The 23,430-nt window shown below is 37.6% G+C and overlaps 1 protein-coding gene across 6 annotated transcripts in view; it reads left to right on the top strand.

The window, feature by feature from the left end:
• The window catches only part of GOLGB1 (golgin B1), a 98,476-nt gene that overhangs the window by 58,695 nt on the left and 16,351 nt on the right, over positions 1-23,430 (top strand). For 5 of the 6 annotated variants that reach the window (XM_028110524.2, XM_028110526.2, XM_028110527.2 and 2 more), the window contains 3 exons: positions 1,720-6,908; positions 7,745-9,668; positions 23,013-23,191. In XM_028110524.2, coding sequence (XP_027966325.1) covers positions 1,720-6,908; positions 7,745-9,668; positions 23,013-23,191 — 7,292 coding nt within the window. Of the gene's footprint in view, positions 1-1,719; positions 6,909-7,744; positions 9,669-21,841; positions 21,928-23,012; positions 23,192-23,430 lie in introns of those variants that run through there. The other variant, XM_028110528.2, reaches the window with a different exon arrangement.

The raw sequence follows: 23,430 nt of genomic DNA, 5'->3' as shown, positions 1-23,430 counted from the left end.
CTTAATGTTTTAAGATGCTTAGGAGTAGTGTCTAGTGAAAACAAGACAACTTAGATCAAAAAAGAGGAACAGATAAGAAAGATGGTAATCTCTAAAGAAAAAGAAAAACAATACCAGAAGGGAGAACAAATAAACAGAGAACAATGGAAAAGGGGAAAAACACACACACAGAAATTGCAAAAGGAATGGTACCTAAGATAATCCTTTGGGATAAGAGAAGGTGAGTAGAAAAGGTTCCTAGAATGTGTAAGCTCAACTGAAAGGGGAAGACTAGTATTATCAGAAAAAGTAATGAGAGTGGCTGGAAAAAGCAAAGTTCTCTGGTTCTCTGTTCTCTCATTGTGAATAACATTGATTTTTCACTTGAGCCAAAAAGTTGATTGAATTCTGTAGATATCGTAGGGAGCAACAGAGGATGTGACCAAGGGAAGGAGGAGAGTGAGTGAAGTGGCATGACAAAAAGAGGAAATTATACTTAAGGTGAGAGAGAGAACAAAAAGGGAATTATATTGAAGTCTTCTGGCAGAAGTGATACCTTGCTATATCAGGTCTTTAATGTATATAGGGATGGATAAAATAGGAATGTGACATGAAGAAATTATAAAGGAACTTTTTCTATGTGCTTAAATACTGTGTTCAGTTTTAGTCTCCAGAAATTTGAGTATGAATAATACAGAGAGCAAAGCATTTTAAGTGATTAAAAATAATGCTCATGAAAAATAATCTTTCTTAAAATCAATAATTTTAAAATGATGAATTTTTTTTCTTGTTCAGTGGCTGAGGATGTTCAACATAATAGCAAATACTGAATGCTTGCTGTGTGCCAGCTTTTGCTGGTAAATGGCAGAGCGAAGGTGTGAATTTAGGCAGTTGGGCTGCAGAGCTTGTACTCTTGACCACTACATTATTTGACAGTCCTATGGGTTTTTCTTTCTTTTTTTTTTCTCCTATCAAATTGGAATTTTTTCTGGGGAAAAAAAAATGGTGCTGTTGGCAAAGGTAGAGATTTTCTTATGTACACTGTCCCCAGACTCATTTAGTAAAATTCTAATGAAATTTATCAGGAGACCCATTGATTTTGTTTCCCAGGAAGACAATTATAGAAATAATATATATGGGTTGAGCAGTCTAACAGAGTTATCTTTGTAATAATAGTATTTTGTCAAGCAAGTCTGTAATTTCATACCCAAGCCTCAGCAGAACTCCTTTTTGATTATGTGATCATGGTAATTTATCTTAACCTACTTGTTTGATAATCTACTTACCTGGTAATGGCTATCTTATCTAATAGTTCCCATTTCAATGGATAGTTTAGGAAAAGAATTATAACTTTCTTTTTTGGTATGGTATGAAACAAAATTTAATGCATCCCACCTCCCTTTTTATTTTTAAGTGGTTCTTAAGAGAACACTTAGGAATTTTAATCCAAAGAAAACAGTTTACCAAGTAAGGGATATCCAGAAAAGGAGTTCTGGGTTGCCATAGGTCTTATGAATGTGGCTTGACCTATACGATTGACAGGGTACCCTCAGAGGTCCAATTTGGAAAATAAAAACTGATTTTAAAAGTATTTAGCAGTTTTATGATAGGACGTTTGGACTAGTAAGTTGCAGGTTTTGAAAAATGCATGAAATATGAGTTTTTAGTAGGCTCTTTCTTATAAGACACCTGATTGAGGCTTTTCCTTTCTTTTCTTTCTTTTTTTTTTTTTTTAAATAGATCAGCGTGGTTGATATTACAAGGCTCAATAGGAGCAGCTCTTCTGCCGAGGAGAGTGGACAAGATGTCCTAGACAACACATTTTTTCAGAAACATAAAGAACTGTCAGTTTTATTGTTGGAAATGAAAGAAGCTCAAGAAGAGATTGCATTTCTTAAGTTGCAGCTCCAGGGAAAAAAGGCTGAGGGGAACCCTGAGGTCCCTGACCAGAAAGAAATGAAGCAGACAGAGAGTGAAGGAATACCTACAGTTGGCATGAAAATAATGCCTGAAGATACAGGGCAACATTTTCCCTCGATGTCACATGAAGAGAGCAGTCTTCCAACAGTTGAAAGGGAAGAGCGGATGAGTACTAAACTTCAGAATAGAACATCTGAGGAAATATCTTTAAATGACACAGGGATGGAATTAAAATCAGTCAAGCAGGATGATATTGATAAACCCCCTTCTGCTGTACCAGGAATTTGTCAGTGTCACCAGGATGAATTGGAAAGGCTAAAAATGCAAATTTCAGAGCTTGAAATAAGCTTTCGTAAAGCAGAAGATATCTATGAGGAAAGTTTAGATGAGAAAGCTAAGGAAATCAGCAGCCTAACCCAGTTGATTGAAGAGTTTAGGAAAAATGCTGAAAACACCAACAGCGCATTCACTGCTTTGTCTGAAGAAAGAGACCAGCTTCTTTCTCAAGTGAAGGAACTTAGTGTGGTAACAGAACTGAGGGCTCAGGTACAAGAACTGGAAGTGAAACTTGCAGAAGAAGAAAGGCAAAGAAGACTTGACTATGAAAGTCAAACGACTCATCACAACTTGCTTACTGAACAGATCCACAGTCTTAGCATAGAAGCCAAATCTAAAGATGTGAAAATTGAAGTTTTACAGAATGAACTGGATGATATACAGCTTCAGTTTTCTGAGCAGAGTACACTGATAAAAAGCCTGCAAAGCCAGCTGCAGAAGAAGGAAAATGAAGTGCTTGAAGAGGCAGAACGTGTGAGGGATATCTCAAATAAGATGGAAGAACTTTCCCGGACTCTTTCACAGAAGGAACTTGAAATAGCAAAAATGGATCAACTCTTATTAGAGAAAAAAAGAGATGTGGAAACCCTCCAACAAACCATCCTGGAGAAGGATCAGCAAGTGACAGAAATCAGCTTTAGTATGACTGAGAAAATGGTCCAGCTTAATGAAGAGAAGTTTTCTCTTGGGATTGAAATTAAGACTCTTAAAGAACAGCTGAACTTATTATCCAGAGCTGAAGAGGCAAAAAAAGAGCAGGTGGAAGAAGATAAAGAAGTTGTTTCTGGCCTTAAACAGAATTATGATGAGCTGAACCCAGCAGGGCTCCTAAGTAAAGAAGAGCTTAAGCATGAATTAGACCTTGTGAAGAAAGAAAGTGAACAGAGAAAGAGAAAGCTCCAGGCAGCTCTTATTAACAGAAAGGAGCTTCTACAGAAAGTTAGTAGATTAGAAGAGGAATTGGCCAAAGTGAAAGATGAGTCTACGAAAGAGATCCCGCTCAATGAGTGTGAGAAGAGGGAAATGGAGGAAGATAAAGAAAGCAAAGAAGACTCAGAAAAATGTATGACTGCTAAGTGTCAAGAAATAGAAATTTCTTTAAAACAGACAATATCTGAGAAAGAGGTGGAATTAGAGCATATAAGGAAGGATTTAGAAGAAAAGGTAGCAGCTGAAGAACAGTTACAGGCTGTGATCAAAGAGATAAATCAGAACTTGCAAGAGAAGACAAACCAAATAGATTTGCTGCAAGCAGAAATCACTGAAAACCAAGGAGTTATCCAAAAATTAACCACAGGTAACAAGGATGTAGGTGATGGAGACTCAGCAATGTCTGTAAAAGAAACAGTGGCGATCAGTCCACCTAGAGCAGGTAGTGGAGAACACTGGAAACCAGAACTGGAAGAAAAGATATTGGACCTAGAAAAAGAAAAGGAGCAAGTTCAAAAGAAGTTACAGGAAGTGTTAACCTCTCGAAAGGCGATTCTACAGAAGGCACAGGAGAAAGAAAGACATCTTAGGGAGGAGCTAAAGCACCAGAAGAATGATTATAATCGCTTACAAGAACAGTTTGATGAGCAGAGCAAGGAAAATGAGAACATCAGAGACCAGCTAAGACAACTCCAGATTCAGGTAAAGGAGTCTATAGACAGAAAACTCCTGGGCATTGACCAGCAGGATCTAGGCTCTCCCACTCCAAGTTCAAAAGAGCCTTTATTCAAAACCACAGAGCAGCAACCTGCTCAACTTGTTTCAGAGTCTGACTTGCTTTCTCATCCTAAAGATGCAGATGCTCTGCAGGGCAATACTACTTTTGCCCAGATTAAGACCCAGCTGAAAGAGATAGAGGCCGAGAAAGAGGAGTTGGAATTGAAGGTTAGTTCTGCAACAAGTGAGCTTACTAAAAAATCAGAAGAGATATTTCAGTTACAAGAGCAGATAAATAAACAAGGTTTGGAAATCCAAAGTCTGAGGACAGCATCCCATGAAGCTGAAGCCCATGCAGAAAGCCTGAGGCAGAAACTGGAAAGCAGTCAGCTAGAAATTGCCAGATTAGAACATCTAAGAGAACTGCAGCCTGAACTAGATGAACTGCAAAAACTCATAGGCAAAAAGGAAGACGAAGTTAGATACCTTTCTGGACAGCTTAATGAGAAAGAAGAGGCCCTTATGAGAGTACAAACAGAGATAATGGAACAAGAGGATTTAATCAAGGCTCTGCATACACAGCTGGAAATGCAAGCCAAAGAACATGATGAGAAGATAAAGCAGTTACAGGTGGAACTTTGTGAAATGAAGCAAAAACCAGAAGAGACTGGAGAAGAAAGTAAAGCAAAGCAACAAATACAGAGGAAACTGCAAGCTGCCCTTATTTCCCGAAAAGAAGCACTAAAAGAAAACAAAGGTCTCCAAGAGGAGTTGTCTTTGGCCAGAGATACCATTGAACATCTCACTAAGTCTCTGGCAGATGTGGAAAGCCAAGTTTCTACTCAAAATAAAGAAAAAGATATATTCTTAGGAAGGTTAGCTCTTCTTCAGGAAGAAAGAGACAAGCTCATTACAGAAATGGACAGATCTTTAATGGAAAATCAAAGTCTCAGTGGCTCTTGTGAAAGTCTGAAATTAGCTCTGGAGGATCTTACTAAAGACAAGGAAAATTTAGTGAAGGAAATTGAATCTTTGAAATGTTCTAAGATTGCAGAAAGCACTGAGTGGCAAGAGAAACACAAAGAGTTACAAAAAGAGTATGAAATACTTCTGCAGTCCTATGAGAATGTCAGTAATGAGGCAGAAAGGATTCAGCATGTCGTGGAAACTGTGAGACAGGAGAAACAAGAATTGTATGGCAAGTTAAGAAGCACAGAAGCAAACAAGAAAGAGGCAGAAAAGCAATTGCAGGAAGCTGAACAGGAAATGGAGGAAATGAAAGAAAAGATGAGAAAGTTTGCCAAATCTAAACAGCAGAAAATCCTAGAACTGGAAGAAGAGAATGACCGGCTTAGAGCAGAGGTACACTCTGGAGGAGGTACATCTAATGATGGTATGGAAGCACTTCTTTCTTCCAATTCCAGCTTGAAAGAGGAACTAGAAAGGGTCAAAACAGAATATAAAACCCTTTCTAAAGAGTTTGAGGCTTTAATGACTGAGAAGGACTCTCTAAGTGAAGAGGTTCAAGATTTAAAGCATCAGGTAGAAAGTAATGTGTCCAAAGAAGCTAGCCTAGAGGCTTCTGAGAAACATGATAACCAAAGGGATATCATTGAAGGGGCAACGCATTCTGTCCCAGGTGAGTCTAATGAGCAAGATTCTCGGGACATGAGCACAAGGCCCGAAGATATGGAATCCATTCTGTCAGAGAACAGTGCCAAGAAGCCTGATGAAGGTGAGAATGTCAGCTCACATGATGAAATTAATAACTACCTTCAGCAGATTGATCAGCTCAAAGAAAGAATTGCTGAGTTAGAGGAAGAGAAGCAGAAAGAAAGGGAATTCAGCCAGACTTTAGAAAATGAGAGAAGTGCTTTACTGAGTCAAATATCAGCAAAGGATGGTGAACTAAAAATGCTTCAGGAAGAAATAACCAAAATAAACCTATCAAATCAGCAAATACAAGAAGAACTTGCCAGAGTTACCAAGCTAAAGGAGACAGCGGAAGAAGAGAAAGATGATTTGGAAGAGAGGCTTATGAATCAATTAGCAGAACTTAATGGAAGCATTGGAAATTACTATCAGGATGTTACAGATGCCCAAATAAAAAATGAGCTCCTAGAATCTGAAATGCAGAACCTTAAAAAGTGTGTGAGTGAATTGGAAGAAGAAAAGCAGCAGTTAGTTAAGGAGAAAACTAAGGTGGAGTCAGAAATACGAAAGGAATATTTGGAGAAAATGCAAGGTGCTCAGAAGGGACCTGGCAATAAAAGCCATGCAAAGGAACTCCAGGAGCTCTTAAAAGAAAAGCAGCAAGAAGTAAAGCAGCTGCAGAAGGACTGCATCAGGTATCAAGAGAAAATTAGTGCTCTGGAGAGAACTGTTAAGGCCCTAGAATTTGTTCAGACTGAGTCTCAAAAAGATTTGGAAATAACCAAAGAAAATCTGGCTCAAGCCACCGAACACCGCAAGAAGGCAGAAGCAGAATTGGCTAGCTTCAGAGTACTGCTAGATGACACTCAGAGTGAAGCAGCAAGGGTCCTAGCAGACAATCTCAAGTTGAAAAAGGAACTTCAGTCAAACAAAGAATCAGTTAAAAGCCAAATGAAACAAAAGGATGAAGATCTGGAGCGAAGACTGGAGCAAGTAGAAGAGAAACACCTGAAAGAGAAGAAGAACATGCAAGAGAAACTGGATGCTTTGCGTAGAGAAAAAGTCCACTTGGAAGAGACATTTGGAGAGATTCAGATTACTTTGAACAAGAAAGACAAGGAAGTTAAACAACTTCAGGAAAACTTGGACAGTACTGTGGCCCAGCTTGCAGCTTTCACGAAGAGCATGTCTTCCCTCCAGGATGATCGAGACAGGGTGATAGATGAAGCCAAGAAATGGGAGAGGAAATTCAGTGATGCTATTCAAACCAAAGAAGAAGAAATTAGACTCAAAGAGGAGAACTGCAGTGTTCTAAAGGATCAACTTAGGCAGATGTCCATCCACATGGAAGAATTGAAGATCAGTATTTCCAGGTAAATGGGTAACCTTTTTGCTTTTCTAAAAGTAACTGAAGGCAAAGAAAGCCTCTAAACTATTTTTATTCCCTTTAATATTATGGGACTAATTTTGGCTTAAATTTCCCTAGAAACTACATTCTCTCTCACTTCTGACTCTTTTTTTTGTCAATGACTTTTGGCTAGTGTTAGGTGAAAAATTCATGTCTGCTCCTCTTCCCTTCTCTCTGTTGAGAGATCGCTTTGATTTCTCCCTTTCTTTTCATTTTCATTTCCACTACCTTTGGATTTTTACTGTGGTACTCCCAAATGATTGCTTTAGCCTCATAAATGATCTCCTCTTTTCTCTTCCCTGTATTCCACATCAGTTCATACGCATGAGAGTCATTTTCCTCTAACTTCAATTTTATATCATTTTTCAAGCTCAAGAACTAATAGTGTCCCCCATACTGGGTACTCCTCCACTTTTAATAGGATTTTTCTACTCTGAGACAGGTTTCCTCATTGTCTGTCACACCAAGATTATTCCTTTAAGGAGCTAGATGTGAGCTTGTCTGGAGCAAAGTAAAGCAAAATAGGAGAAAATAATGCTTTCTAGACTGTACAAAGTCATGTCACTAAAATAAGCAACATGGCTTTGGAGCTTTATGACTTTTGTACCCTTAGGTGCACTATACCTTTAATACAGAGCATCCAGTAGAGCTAATATCTCTTCATGGAAAGGATGAGCACCTTTAATTATGAATACTGATTCATATTTAGATCTGAGTAGTGTTGTCATATATGTTCCTTAGGCATCAGATAGTTTTTCCTGGAAATCTGTGATTAATGACCTTCTCTCTTTTTTTTTCCAGGCTTGAACATGACAAGCAGATTTGGGAGTCCAAGGCCCAGACAGAGGTTCAGCTTCAACAGAAGGTCTGTGATACTCTGCAGGGGGAAAACAAAGAACTTTTGTCCCAGCTAGAAGAGATTCGACAACTATACCACAGTTCTCAGAATGAATTAGCTAAGTTGGAATCAGAACTTAAGATTCTCAGAGACCAGTCGACTGATTTAAATAACTCTTTAGAAAAATGTAAGGAAAATAAAGAAAACTTGGAAGGGATCATAAAGCGGCAAGAGGCTGATATCCAGAATTGTAAATTCAGTTATGAACAGCTAGAGACAGATCTTCAGGCCTCCAGACAACTGACCAGCAGGCTGCATGAAGAAATAAACATGAAAGAGCAGAAGATTATAAGCCTGCTTTCTGCCAAGGAACAGGCAGTCCAAGTAGCTGTTGCTGAACTGCATCAGCAACATAATAAAGAAATTAAAGAATTGGAAAACCTGTTGTCCCAGGAGGAAGAGGAGAATATTGTCTTAGAAGAGGAGAACAAAAAGGCTGTTGACAAAACCAAACAGCTTATGGAGACACTGAAAGCCATCAAAAAGGAAAACTTGCAGCAGAAGGCTCAGTTGAATTCCTTTGTTAAATCCATGTCTTCTCTCCAGGATGACCGAGACCGCATCGTCAGCGACTACCAACAGCTGGAAGAGCGACATCTCTCTGTCATTCTGGAAAAAGATCAACTCATCCAGGACGCTGCTGCTGAGAATAACAAGCTTAAAGAAGAAATTCGATGCTTGCGAAGTCATATGGATGATCTCAATTCTGAGAATGCCAAACTAGATGCAGAACTAATCCAATATAGAGAAGACCTGAACCAAGTGATATCAAGAAAGGACTGCCAGCAAAAGCAACTCCTTGATGCTCAACTTCAGCAGAATAAGGAGCTGAAAAGTGAATGTGCCAAATTGGAAGAAAAGCTGAAGGAGTCTGAGGATGGAAAGGAGGATCTGCGGAGGTCCTCTCTTGCTCTAGAGGAGGAGAAACAAGGTTTGTGTAAAGAGACTGAGAGCTTAAAGATGTCTGTATCCCAACTAAAGAGACAGTTGACAGCCTTGCAAGAAGAAGGAACTTTGGGAATATTTCAGGCCCAATTAAAAGTAAAAGAAGAAGAAGTACAGAAGTTAAGTACTACCCTTTCCTCCTCTCAGAAGAGAATTACAGAACTGGAAGAGGAGTTGGTTTGTGTTCAGAAGGAGGCTGCCAAGAAGGTGGGTGAAATTGAAGATAGACTGAAGAAAGAATTGAAGCATCTTCATCATGATGCAGGGATAATGCGAAACGAAACAGAAACCGCAGAAGAGAGAGTGGCAGAGCTGGCGAGAGATCTGGTGGACATGGAACAGAAATTACTTTCGGTCACCAAAGAAAATAAAGATCTCACAGCACAAATCCAGTCTTTTGGAAGGTCTATGAATTCCCTACAAAATAGCAGAGATCATGCCAATGAGGAGCTTGATGAACTGAAAAGGAAATACAGTGCCAGTCTGAAGGAGCTGGAACAGCTGAGAGAACAGGGCCTCGTAAGCAGGGGGAGAGATGCTCTTGTTTCTAAAGTTGCCCTTTCAGGGAACTCCACTGAGGATAACAGCTTGCCTCACCTCGAGAAACTTAACCAACAGCTTCTGTCCAAAGATGAGCAACTGCTTCACTTGTCCTCACAACTCGAAGATTCTTACAACCAAGTGCAGTCCTTTTCCAAGGCTATGGCCAGTCTACAGAATGAGAGAGATCACCTGTTGAATGAACTGGAGAAATTCCACAAGTTGGAGGAGGGGAAGCAGAGGTCTGCAGTCCAGCCTGCAGCCCAGCCTGCAGCCAGCCCAGCTGAAGTCCAGAGTTTAAAGAAAGCTATGTCATCACTCCAAAATGACAGAGACCGACTAGTGAGTGTCTGCTTCTCTTTCTGATCTTTCTGATCTTCTTTTGAGAGTTTTTGAGACTTTCTTTAAAAATGTTCATTTCTATAGAAAAGGATGAGCACATTCTTACACATATTCTGGGCACTCTGGGGCAGTATTATACATCCCACAGGTTCTGTTTGGTCTTAGAGAAACACACAAACATTATTTAAATTACTTTAAATCAGCCATTACCATTTAAAGACAATTACAGATTTTCTTTGCACAAAACTCTCCATTGGTTATAAAAGGACTAAGAGATGGAGGTTGTTTTATATATTTTATACACACATGTAAATAGTTCCAGAATTTGTCATAGTTTAATTGAACAAAGGTGTAGGGGTCATTCGGGGCCTTCTTAGGTTATCTGGTAGAGAATTAAGGGTAGAGAGGACTCAGCTTATCTCATGTATATATCTCAACCCTAATTTGTCACCAAAAAAGTTAAATGGGTTAAAAAGGTTAATTTAAAAAAGTTTAATACCCAAGTTTTTTTCAATCTGAGAGAAAGATAAGGAGGATCTCTCATGCTAAAATTTTGCTTTTAGTAGGATCCAGTAGTTTAATCCAGGTTGTTTTTCCTAAGAACTTCCAGCTTATCAAGATTCAGAAGCAAAAACTGGAACTATGAGCCAAGCCAGGTTCTACTTTGTGAGGTTACTGTCTTCACTTCCATGACAGTTCTTAACTCTTTCAAGGCCATGTACTTAGGCCAAATAGGAAATAAATTGAGCTTCAAAAGGCTGGATTTTCCATTAAAAAGTGACCCATGTCCAGAATATGAAAATTCTAGTTTTTAAGATTAGCCTGAATAAAAAGATCATTGCCCCAATTACAAATTCTTGTTCTAATTTTTCTTTTTCTTTGTAGGCAATTTGTTCATATTACACTTAATATCCAGTATTTATAGATAACTTTTTCACTTTTGTAATCTGAACAAAACCCCTCTTTTCAGCTGTGGTTTTGACAGCAATATAATGTACACATATTTCTTTATATCTTAAAAATAGTTTCAGTTCAAATGACTTTGTCCTAGGAGCTAAACCTTTTTTTGTTGCTTTCAGAATGCAGATGCAAAAGGTTTTCATCAGAACAGTATATACCTCAAAGTTGTAGTGTATAGCATCTAGGACTTGATTATCTTCAAAGTCAAAATCTTTTTCCTGGAAGCTATTAGGTTAGATTTTGAATACACAAGGTTTCATTTAGTGAATTGCTTTACTCCTCTTATCTGTTCTAAACACTGGGGACAAAACTTGCTATCTCTCAGCCCTTTCTATCTCTCAATCCCCATTCCACATTTTTGTCTGCTGGATATGCCAAGTCAGCATGTTTTTACTTCTATATTTCTATAACCCATAGTAATGTTCCTCTGTTCCCTAAGGCTCATAACTGTCTATGATTTTATTTCATTTATCATCAAGGTCTGTCACTTTATCCACAATGGGCCTCAATTATCTCTTTTCCTTTCCATCATCATCATCTTAGGATAAGTTCTTAACAATGTACCCTTAACTGTTGTGATACTGCTTCTCCCAGTTTGTCACTTTCCAGTATATTTTATATACCATCGCTGAATGAGTCTGAAGCTCTGCTTTCTTATTACTGTACTGCTCAAAAACCTTTAACAGTTGTATTATCTCTAGAATAGGCTTAGGGTTCAAACCTCTTAGTCTGGCATTTGAGACCCAAAATTTGTCTAGGTCCTTCTTTCCAGTCTTCCTTGTTACTGCTCCCCTACTCATACTCTTCATTGCAGCCAAACTGATCTACTCATTATGCAATAATCTTACCTAGTACTTCCATATTACCATCTCTGAACCAAAATGTCCTCTCAGTTTTCCTTTTTTGAGCAAGTATTTCCCGCTATTAAACATCACCCTGGAGCTCAAATTCTCTGGTTACATTTCCAGATCACTTAATCACTATTACTTTCTGTACTTCTCTAGTACTTTCATTTGTCCCATATCGTCTTGATGTGTATATGTATATATGTCTATGTGTGTGTCATGACTTATCCTTGTTTGTATTTCCTATGATTTTAACACAGGAGTAATTAATTATATGGTAGATAATCAACAATTGGTGGCCATTCTTTATTTTTGTGGTTGTTACTGAAAACACTTCTTTTTTCCATTTGTGAAACTGTCATGTAGGGGAGTTCTGGAAACATTTGCTTTTACATCTGCCATAAATGAAAGCCAAGGCAGGGTTATAAATCACAGGAAGGCCTGACAGTTTGACTTGGTAATACTACATATGAGGTTCACTGCAGTCTGCTGAAGCCCTTCTGCATACTTTGGAATGTTTGTTAACTGTCCATCAGCTCTTTTCCACATACTTGTTCTCAGTCTGTGTCATGGGTATTGAAGTTTATAGTCTCTCAGTCACTGGCTGCATGTATGATAAGTATGGGAGCTATCTTATGTCAACCACTATCAGTTTAAACATTCAGCTTAGGCCAGCAGTTTATCACCTCTGCCTACACTATACTTCCTTTCCCTCAGGACCACCCCCAGAAATGATTTAGGTCTGAAAGGGATTTAGCTTACTTTGGTTCTCTTCTTTACTTAGTTATTCAAGGGTAAGTTTCTCAAAGTTTGAGGGTCCAAGTGGCAGAGAATAAGCCCTGGGGATTCTCCTACAGTGTCACAACTCTGAAAACATTCTGGAGTTTTCATACCTATTTGAACTTCCTTAGGACTTTCCCATAATCAAATATTGGTATTTAGGCAATTTCTACCTAAAGGGTAGAAAGCAAATCTCCAGAGCTGTATGTATTTATCTATACTTATTTTGTTCTTTTTTAAAAAAATTTTTGTTTTTAAATTCCAGTATAATTAATGTACAGTGTGACATTAGTTTCAGGTATACAATATAGTGATTCAGCAATTCTATCCATTACTCAGTGCTCATCAAGATAAGTGTACTCTTAATCTCCTTCACCTGTTTCACCCATTCCCCATCCACCTCCCCTCTGGTAACCATCAGCTTATTCTCTGTATTTAAGAGTCTGCATTTTTGCCTTTTTTTTTTCTTCGACTATTTGTTTTGTTTCTTAAGTTCCACATATGAGTAAAATCATATGGTATTTGTCTTTCTGACTTATTCCACTTAGCATCATACAGTCTATACCCATACAAGTTGTTGCAAATGGTGAGACTTCATTCTTTTTTATGGCTGAGTAATATTCCATTATATATATATATATATATATATATATATATATATATATGCACCATATCTTTATCCATTCATGCTTCTATAGTTTAGCTATTGTAAATAATGCTGCTATAAACATAGGAATGCATATATCTTTTCTAATTAGTATTTTTGTGTTTTTTGGGTAAATACCCAGTAGTAGAATTACTGGATCATATGGTAATTCGATTTTTAATTTTTTGAGGAACTTCCATTACTGTTTTCCACTGTGGATGCACCAGTTGCATCTAGTTACATTTGCATCAACAGTGCACAGGCGTTCCTTTTCCTCCATATCTTTGCCAACACTTGTTGTTTCTTGTGTTTTTTATTTTAGCCATTCTGACCGGTGTGAGGAGATACCTCATTGTGGTTTTGATTTGCATTTCTCCCATGATTAGTGATGTTGAGTATTTTTTCATGTGTCTGTTGGCCATCTGTATGTCTTTTTTGGAAAAATACCTGTTCATGTCTTCTGCCCATTTTTAAATTGAATTTTTTTTTTGGTGTTTTATAAGTTTTTTTTTATGTATTTTAGGTACTAACCCTTTAGTGGATATATCATTTATAAACACCTTCTTCCATTCAATAGGTTGTCTTTTTTTTGTTGATTATTTCTTTTGCTATGCAGAAACTTTTTATTTTGATGTAGTCCCAATAGTTTATTTTTGCTTTTGTTTCCCTTGTCTTGGGAGACATATCTAGAAAAACGTTGCTAGGGCCAATGTCAAAGAAATTACTGCCTGTGCTCTCTTCTAGGATTTTTATGGTTTCAGGTCTCACAATTAGGTCTTTAATCCACTTAGGATTTATTTTTGTGTATGGTGTAAGAAAGTGATCCAGTTTCATTCTTTTGCCTGTAGCTGTCCAGTTTCCCATTCAATTCCCATTTCAGCATTTGTTGAAGAAACTGTCCTTTTCCCATTGCATATTTTTGCCTCATTCGTTGTACATTAATTGACCAATAATCATGGGTTTGTTTCTCGGCTCTCTGTTCTGTTCCAGTGATCTATGTGTCTGTTTTTATGTCAGTACCATACTGTTTTGATTACTACAGCTTTGTAGTATAGCTTGAAATCTGGGATGGGGGGTACCCCCCTTTTCAAGATTGCTTTGGCTATTCAGGGTTGTTAGTGGTTGCACACAAATTTTAGGATTATTTTTTCTAGTTTTGTGAAAAATGCTATTGGCATTTTGATAGGAATTGTATTCGATTATGGATTGCTTTGGGTAGTATTGACATTTTAATAATATTTGCTCTCCCAATCCATGAGCATGTAATATCTTTCCATTTGTTTGTGTCATCTTTAATTTCTTTCACCAGTGTTTTATAGTTTTCAGAGTACAGGTCTTTCACCTCTTTGGTTAATTTTATTCTTAGGTATTTTATCATTTTTGGTTGCAATTGTAAATGGAATTGTTTTATCAATTTCTCTTTCTGTTGGTTCATTAAGTATATAGACATCAACAGATTTCTGTATATTGATTTTTGTATACTGTAACTTTACTGTATTCATTTATCAGTTCTAGTAGTTTTGGGGTGGCATCTTTAGGGTTTTCTATATAGTATCATGTCAAATATTGCAAATATTGAAAGTTTTACTTCTTCCTTACCAATTTGGATGCCTTTTCTTTCTTTTTCTTATCTGATTGCTGTGGCTAGGACTTCTAGTACTATGTTGAATAAAAGTGGTGAGAGAGAAAATCCTTGTGTTGTTCCTGACTCAGGGGAAAAGTTCTCCATTTTTCCCATTGAGTATGATGTTAGCTGTGGGTTTTTCATATAAGGCCTTTATTATGTTGAGGTATGTTCCCTTTAAACCTACTTTGTTGAGGGTTTTTATCATGAATGGATGCTGTACTTTGTCAAATGCTTTTTCTTCATTTATTGAAAAGATCATATGGTTCTTATCATTTCTCTTATTGATGTGGTGTATCATGTTGATTCATTTGCGAATATTGAACCACCCTGCATCCCAGGAGTAAATTCTACTGGATCATGGCAAATGATTTTTTTAATTTATTGTTGGATTCAGTTTGCCAACATTTTTTGAGGATTTTTGCATCTATGTTCATCAGCGTTGTTGACCTGTAGTTCTCTTTTTTCTGGTGTCTTTATCTGGTTTTGGAATCAGGGTAATGCTAACCTCATACAGTGAATTTGGGAGCTTCCCTACCACTTCTACTTTTTGGAATAGTTTGAGACAAACAGGATTAACTCTTCAAATGTTTGTTAGAATTCACCTGTGAAGCTGTCTTGTTTGTTGGGAGTTTGTTGATTACTGATTCAATTTCTTTGCTGGTTATCAGTCTGTTCAAATATTCTATGTCTTCCTGCTTCAGTTTTGATAGGTTACATGTTTCTATGAATTTATCCATTTCTTTTAGGTTGTCCAATTTGTAGACACACAATTTTTCATAATATTCTCTTATAATCTTTGTATTTCTGTGATGTCAGATATTTCTCCTCTTTCATTTCTGATTTTGTTTGAGTCCTCTCTCCCTCTCCACCCTCTTCTCTTTTTTGATGAGTCTGGCCAACATTTTATCATTTTTGTTGATCTTTTCCAGGAACTAGCTCCTGGTTTCAGCAATCTGTCCTATTCTGTTTTTAGTTTCCATTTTGTTTATTTCTGCTCTAATGGTTTTGGGTTTTGTTTGTTCTTTTTCTAGCTCCTTTGAGTGTTTAGGTTGTTTATTTGAGATTTTTCTTGCTTCTTGAGGTAGGCCTATATTACTATAAACTTCCCTCTTAGAACTGCTTTTGCTGCATCCCAAAGATTTTGGATTGTTGTGTTTTCATTTTCATTTGTCTCTGTGTACTGTTTGATTTCCTCTTTGATTTCTTTGTTGACTAATTCATTAGTAGCATGTTATATAATCTCCACGTATTTCTGTTCTTTCCAGATTTTTTCTTGGGGTTGATTTCTAGTTTTATAGCATTGTCAGAAAAGGTGCATGATATGACTTCTGTTATTTTGAATTTGTTGAGACTGGTTTTGTGGCCTCATATGTGATCCTTTCTGGAGAATGTTCCATGTGCACTTGAAAAGTGTGTATTCCACTGTTTTAGGATAGAATGTTCTGAATATACCTGTTAGATACATCTGGTCCAATGTGTCATTCAAAGCCACTGTTCCTTTTTCCTTGTTGATCTTCTGTTTGGATGATCTATCCCTTTATTTCAGTGGGGTATTGTCTCCTACTATTGTTGTATTACTATCAACTACTTGCTTTATGTTTGTTGTGAGCTGCTTTATCTATTTGGGTGCTTCCATATTGGGTGCATAAATATTTACAGTTGTTACATATTGTTGGATTATTCCCTTTATGATTATGTAATGTTCTTCTTTGTTTCTTGTTACTGTCTTTATTTTAAAGTCTATTTTGTCCCCTGTAAGTATTGCTACCCTGGATTTTTCTTGAAATCCATTTGCATGATAAATGTTTCTCCATCCCCCTCATTTTCAATCTGCAGATGTCTTTAGGTTTGAAATGAGTCTCTTGCAGACAGCATCTAGATGGGTCTTGTTTTTTTATCCATTCTGTCACCCTATGTTTTTTGATTGGAGGGTTTAGTTCATTTACATTCAAAGTAATTATTGATAGGTATGTATGTATTGCTATTTTTGTTACTTGTTTTACAGTTGTTTTGTAGATCTCTGTTCCTTTCCTCTCTTGCTCTCTTCTCTCATGGGTTGCTGGCTTTCTTTAGTGATATACTTTGATTCCTTTATTTTTTGTATATCTATTACTGGTTTCTTGATTTGTGGTTAGCATTAGGTTTATATATAACATCTTATGCATATGACAATCTGTACTAAGTTGATTGTTGCTTAAGTTTTTTTTTTTTAAGATTTTATTTATTTATTTGACACAGAGAGAGAGAGAGAGAGCATAAGCAGGGGGAGGAGCAGGCAGAGGGAGAGGGAAAAGCAGGCTCCCCACTGAGCAGGGAGCCTCATTTAGGGCTCAGTCTTACGACTCTGGGATCATGACCTGAGCTGAAGGCAGATGCTTAACGACTGAGCCACCCAGGCACCCTGATTGTTGCTTAAGTTAGAACCCATTTAAAAGTGCCAAAATTTACTCCTCTCCCCTCCATGTTTTAGGTATAGTGTCATACTTTACATATTTTTATTTTGTGAAACCCTTGACTGGTTTTTATAGCTATACTTAATTTTACTGCTCATTTGTGTTTCCTACTTTTCTTATTCCTGTGTATGGTCTTTCCTTTCCACTTGAAGAATCCCCTTTAACATTTCTTGTAAGACTGGTTTAATGGTGATGTATTTCTTTAACTTTCATTTGTCTGAGAAACTCTTTATCTCTCCTCCTATTCTGAATGACAGCTTTGCTGGATAGAGTATTGTTGGTTGCGGTTTTTTTCTTTCAGCACTTTGAATGTATCATGCCACTCTCTTGTGGCCTGCAATGTTTCTGCTGAAAAATCAGCTGATAACTTTATGGGCTTTCCCTTGTATGTACTGTGTCCTTTACTCTTGCTGCTTTTAAAATTCTTTATCATTACTTTTTTTGCCATTTTAATTACTGTGTGTCTTGGTGTCGACCTCCTTGGGTTGATTTTGTTGGGGGCTCTCTGTGCCTCCTGGATCTGGATTTATGTATCTTTCCCCAGATTAGGGAAGTTTTCAGCTATTATTTCTTCAAATAAATTTTCTGCCCCCTTTTCTTGCTCTTCTTCTTCTGGGATCTGTGTAATGCAAATGTTGTTACTTTTGAAGATGTGGTTGAGTTCCCTTAATCTATTCTCATTCTGTATTAATCTTCTTTCTTTTTTCTGTTCAGCTTGATTGTTTTCCCTTACTCTGTTCTCCAGGTCACTGGTCTGTATTTCTCTTTTCTCTAGTCTACTATTTATTCTCTCTAGTGTATTTTTAATTTCATGTCTATATGTTAGGAAAGTCAGCAACATCAAGTCAGCTGTTGCAAGTAGCAGCCTTATAAAGAAGAGGTCCTCTGGTGCTCTGTAGTGCAGTGTCCCTTGTTCACCAGCACCTGGCACTTCCAGGGTGTCTCATGTGTATTGTATATACCCTTCTATTATGGCTGAGCTGGTTTGCCTTCAGTGTAGTCATCTGCAATGGCTCTCTTTGGCTGTTTTGGGCAGAGTTTGGTCCCTGTATTGTTAATGGGCCACTCTGGGGCTGCCTTGGGCTTGAGCTGGGTCAGACCAGGTTTTTGCCGGAGTTGTGGTTGCACTGAACTCCAGGGTGCTCTCGCTGTGTTATCGCCTTGGAGACTTTTGTTGGTGGGTGGGGCCTGCAGTCAGACTAGATGTCTGCTCCCAGCCCGCTGATAAGGCTGCAGTTAAACTATTATGTGTGGTTATCTTCCCCCTCTCCCTTGTACAGGAGTCACTTTAGAGTGGTACTGGTCCCTGTTGGGGCTGCTTGCACAATGCCACACTTGTGGCACCACTTTGGATATACTCCTGCTGAGGCCAGGTTGGAGGGGGTGAGTCTACAGAAGAGCCCAGGCGTGGGGCGCACTGTTAGCAATCCACGTGGAAAGTGTTTGTGCTGTGCTGGTTCCTGCAGGTGTCTGTATATGTAGGCTGAGGGGTGGGAGGGAAATGGTGCCCACCAGCTCCTTTGTTCTTGGAAAAGTCTCCCAACGATCCCTGACCCTCCAGTACACACTCTGAGATTAATAAATGAATCTCCTTCCTGTATACCCCAGGCATTTTCCAAAGTGCTGCTTTTATGCTGTATCTCAGCGGGACTGCTTGTTGTGCTGTTTATTGGCAGGGACTCAGTTTCCTCTTGCCCTCCAGCTCTCCCAGAGCCAATCTGCTAATTTTTAAAGTTCAGGTGGTAAGCCCAACTGCTTGTAAAAACTCCGGATATTAACCCCCTCTGGTTCTCAAAGCCAAATGTTATGGGGATTTGTTCCCCAATGCAGGTCCCTGTGACTGGGATGCCTGGTGTGGAGTCTGCCCCTGTCCCTTCTCTGTGCTTGTAGTGCCCCTCCTTCCCATGGACAGTCTCATGGATCAGCTTGGTTTCCGACTATGTCTCCACCCTTCCTACCATTTTTGATGTGGTCTCTTCTCTGTGTTTAGCTCTGGAGAGTCTGTTCTGCCAGTCTTTGGGTAATTTTCTAGGTTATTTACACTGATGTGGGTTTATCCTAGTTGTATTCCTCAGATGAGATGAGTTTAGGATCCTCTGACTCTGCCATCTTTCTCAGAAGTCCCGTATACTCATTTCATTCTGAAAATGACTTGAAGTTGCATATCTTGAAATTGTTTTCAAGATAATATAATACAAGTAACTGGGAAGGAAGAGAAAATGAGGATAGAGAAAAAGATTAAACCAGGAATAAATTTAATGTCCCTAGGAGATATCACAATATCTTTTTAGAAAGATGGGTCATCAATTTTTTTTCCCAGTTTTCTGGCAGCCATCAGAAATAAGGAATTAAAGAGCCATATACATGAATTGCAGTGTCCATATTTTGGGAAAAGGAAGAAGAAAAGCTATTTGTTTAATATAAGAATAGTTATTCTTTTAAGTATTGAGGCCTGCAAGAAATTCCTTCTGTCCATAGAGAGGACTGTATGAAGTTGTAAAACATCCTTTACTTCTCTATAGTAAATACAATTGTTTTATAGGGTTTAGTTTAGCTGTTCCTTGCAGTAACTGCATAGCAAAAGAATTTTGTATAATTTCTGAAAGGTACTTATACAAATGGTTAAAATGCAGTCCCAGGCACACAGCTTTTTGATGATTTGGTCTATTTCGAGATTAACATTTAGAGTATCTGGATTAGAGGAGTGAATAAAGAATATATTTAGTGCATAAAAAATATTTTTTTGCTTTAAAACAAAACAAAATGTTTTAATTTTTGTTTAAAAAATAACATTATGTACATATATGTAAGTTCCTAAATTCTGCATGTCACTAAATTCTGCATGTTTGATGAAAAAAACAGCACCTCCACTCCAACTCTTTCTCTTTCTCCCAAGGCAATTTGCTTTTAATTCTTATTATTTTGGTGTTTTCTCAGTGTCTACATATCACACTTATAATGCATCTTGGGTTTTCATTCTTTGCATTAGCTGTTGACTTTCTTTTATGCTAACAGGGTTTAGTTCTCTTACCTCCCTCTGCTTCCACAGTACATATGCACATATTCAATATATAGCCTCTTCCCCATTCTCCTGATGTAATTTAAATTTTGGTTAATTCATTATTTTTGTTTATATCAATGTTTACATTTTTATGACTACAGATGCGAGCTGAGACGTGTTATTTTTATTTTCCTCAGCATCTTTTTTCCCCTTAGAGTTAATAACTGTGTTTTTGTTGTTACTTACTTAGTTTTCTTTATATTTATCAATGTAATTTAACTCCAGGTTTACTGCCATTTATCCACATCTCCTCTTAAGATATTTATTCCTATCAATTTTGTATTTATGAAGAAAATTTGGAGTCTCTTTCTTACATGAACCAGGATACCGTTGTCATCCTAGGATATCTCCCTTCACATCTCTCCTATATTCCTGTTTCTTGTATTCCATGTCTTCCTTGTCTTAGTTTTGTGTCATCATTTTGTTGAAAGAAATCATTTAGTAGCCCCCTAAGAAAAGATACAAGGGAGGTAAATTTATTGCAAATGTCTTTTCATCTCTCATATTTGATTGACAGTTTGGCTGGGTATAGAATTGTAGGCTTAAAATAATTCCCCTTCAGAATGGTGAAGATGTTAATCTGTTGCCTTTTAGTTTACATTGTGGTTCAGAAGTCTAAAGCTATGCTGTTTCCTGATCCTTTAAATATGATCTGTTTCTTGATCTCTTTCTCTTTCTCTTTGTCTCTGTCTCTTTCTCTCTCTTTCTGGAAATGTATAGAATTTTTTAGTCCTGAGTATTCTGAAATTTCATGACAATGTACTTTGATGTGGGTCTATTTTCATGTATCATTGTGTATAGTCCTTTGAATCGAAGAACTCATATTCATCAATTTTGGGAGATTCTTTTGAATTATGTTTTACCATTTTCCCCCATCCCTTTTCTTTGTTGTCTTTTTTTTTTTTTTTTTAATCTGTTATTTAGATATAGGACCTTCTGGATTGGTTCTGTAATTTTCTTATCTTTCCTATTCTTTTTGCTATACTTTGGGAAGACTTTCTCACCTTTATCCTTAGAGCCCAGAATTGAGGTTTTCATTTTTGCTATCATGTTCCTAATTTCTAAGGATTTCTTTTTTTTCTTTTTCTTGTCACATGGATATATGTTCTTAATTTATCTCCCCAAGAATAGTGGTGGTAATTTTGTTCTTTGATGTTTTCTCATAATGAATGTTTTCTTTAATAGTTTTTCTCCTACAATGTTTCTAATTCTAATATTCTCTTTTTAGTCTTCAAGTATATTATATTCTTTCCCCTGCTAAACTCTTTTGAATTACTTTTGTTCTAGTTCTTTTCATCCTAGCCTTAATGATAGCCATTCTTTAGGTGAAGTTAATCCTTGATTCACTCTTTATGTTTAATCGTAAGGTCTAAAAAGCTTGTGAATGGGGCTTACCAACTGTGAGGTTGGCAACTGCAGAGTGATCTTGCTGAGTTTTTTGTGAGTAGTCCCCATGTTGGTATCTTTAGTTCCTCTTGGGCTGGTTAGATTTTCTAGAGAAGACTTCTCATTTCCTGCATGGATGGTAAAGGCCTGGGTGCCCACACTGTTCAAGTGGAGTAAGGGGAAAGGCTTCAAGCATTCAGGAGGCATATATTGACTTGATCACCCTTGGTTTAGAGCAGTACCTTTACCTTCAGTTGTGCCTGGTATTTCATGATCCAGAGACACTTCTTTTACCTTCTCCAAAGAATAAAACTCTAGTTGTCTGTTAGAGTTAACAAAAGATGTGGAACTGAGGAGAGTATTTAGGGATGCAATTGTTTTTTAAGCAGCTTTCATCTAATCCTCCTTATTTCAGCTACCACCTTCTCCCTACCCCCATCACCACCTTCTCCAGAGGTACCTGGTGCTGTTAATTCCTGAGCCTTTTGAAGATTCTGCAGAGTAAGTTCTATTGGTTCTTGGCTTTCCTTACTGCCAGCTTAAGATTTGGCTTTCCCAGATCTGTTAAGTCAGTTACCACTTACGCATCTGCTTTTCAGCTTCCAAAATTAATTTTGTTGCTGCTGACTCCTCTCTTGTTCTTCCTGTTCTTGTGTTTTATGCTTATAAAATGATGCCTTTATTGTAGCTTTAATGATGTTTCCAAGAGTGGGTGAAAGAGATGTGTGTTCAAGGCCCCCTTTTAATCCAGATGTCCTAACATTATTTCTCTTACTACCAAGTTTTAATGAGTACTGGGGATAAAGAATTTGAAGATGCACCTGGAATGTAGATAGGCAGTTTTGTTGATTAAAGGCAAGTCCATCATCATTGTATTATCATCATCATTATTACCATCACCATCACCACCATCACCATTAATTTTCTCATTTAATTCTCATAATCTAATGAGAAGTACCATAAGGGAGGTAAGGGAAATTAAGATAAGGGAAATTTTATAGGTATGGGAAATGAAGGCTCAGGGGGTGTAAGGAATATGCATAGGGTCACACAACCTATATGGGCAGGATGTTGGACCCCAAAGCCTAAGTGTTCTTAGAAACCACTGGGCCTGGGCCATTGCTGCCTTCTTTTTATAATCAACATCAGCTAAACTAGATTAAGGTTGATATCCATATAGGAAAGTTTAAAAGCCTCAGCAGGGCACAGGGCTAAATAGAAATTCAATCTTTACATTTCATGTTCTGGGGAGTTACCACCCACAAAGAAACTGTAGGTCCTTTAAGTCTGTCCTGTGTCTGAGCTTTAGATCTAGAGTCAACCTAGGACCTTGGGAGCAGGGGCCTGGGGTACAAATTGCAGGAATGGTCAGGCTCTGTAGCCTTGATGGTGGCTCTGTGGGAGTGATTCCCACCAGCTTGGCTGCCTTTTATTTCACCATTTTAGAGATTTGTGTTGCAAATATATGTTAATGAACTTGTTAGGTGCTGACAGTCTGTTGTGATGTCTGACTTAGTGGGGAGCTGCTTTATAGCTGGGTGAATGAGACATGCTAAATCACCCTTTTACTTTCCCTTTGGTTAAAGTTGAAGGAATTGAAGAATCTACAGCAACAGTACTTACAGATTAACCAAGAAATCACTGAATTACGTCCACTGAAGGCTCGAATTCAAGAGTATCAAGATAAGACAAAAAATTTTCAGATTATGCAAGAAGAGCTAAGGCAGGAAAATCTCTCCTGGCAGCATGAGCTGCATCAGCTCAGGTATGATAATCCCTGCTTTTTGACCCTTTTCTTTTAGTTTTCTTTTTTTTTTAACTTTTTATTATAAAATAATTATAGTTTTATAAGAAGTTGCAAAAAACAGAGAGCCCCGTGTACCTTTCATCCAGTTCCCACCCATGCTAACGTCTTACATTACTATAGTACACCAAAATCAGGAAATGACATGGGTGCAATTCAAAGACTTTTTTCAGACTTCATCAATTTCACCTTCACTCAAG

Source organism: Eumetopias jubatus, unplaced genomic scaffold, assembly GCF_037043125.1.
Source record: "Eumetopias jubatus isolate StellerSeaLion01/CBP00866 unplaced genomic scaffold, mEumJub1_p1.0 scaffold_1, whole genome shotgun sequence".
Taxonomy (NCBI): Eukaryota; Metazoa; Chordata; class Mammalia; order Carnivora; family Otariidae; genus Eumetopias; species Eumetopias jubatus.
The sequence above is the reverse complement of the archived record's forward strand: the minus strand, read 5'-3'. Positions and strand labels throughout refer to the sequence as shown.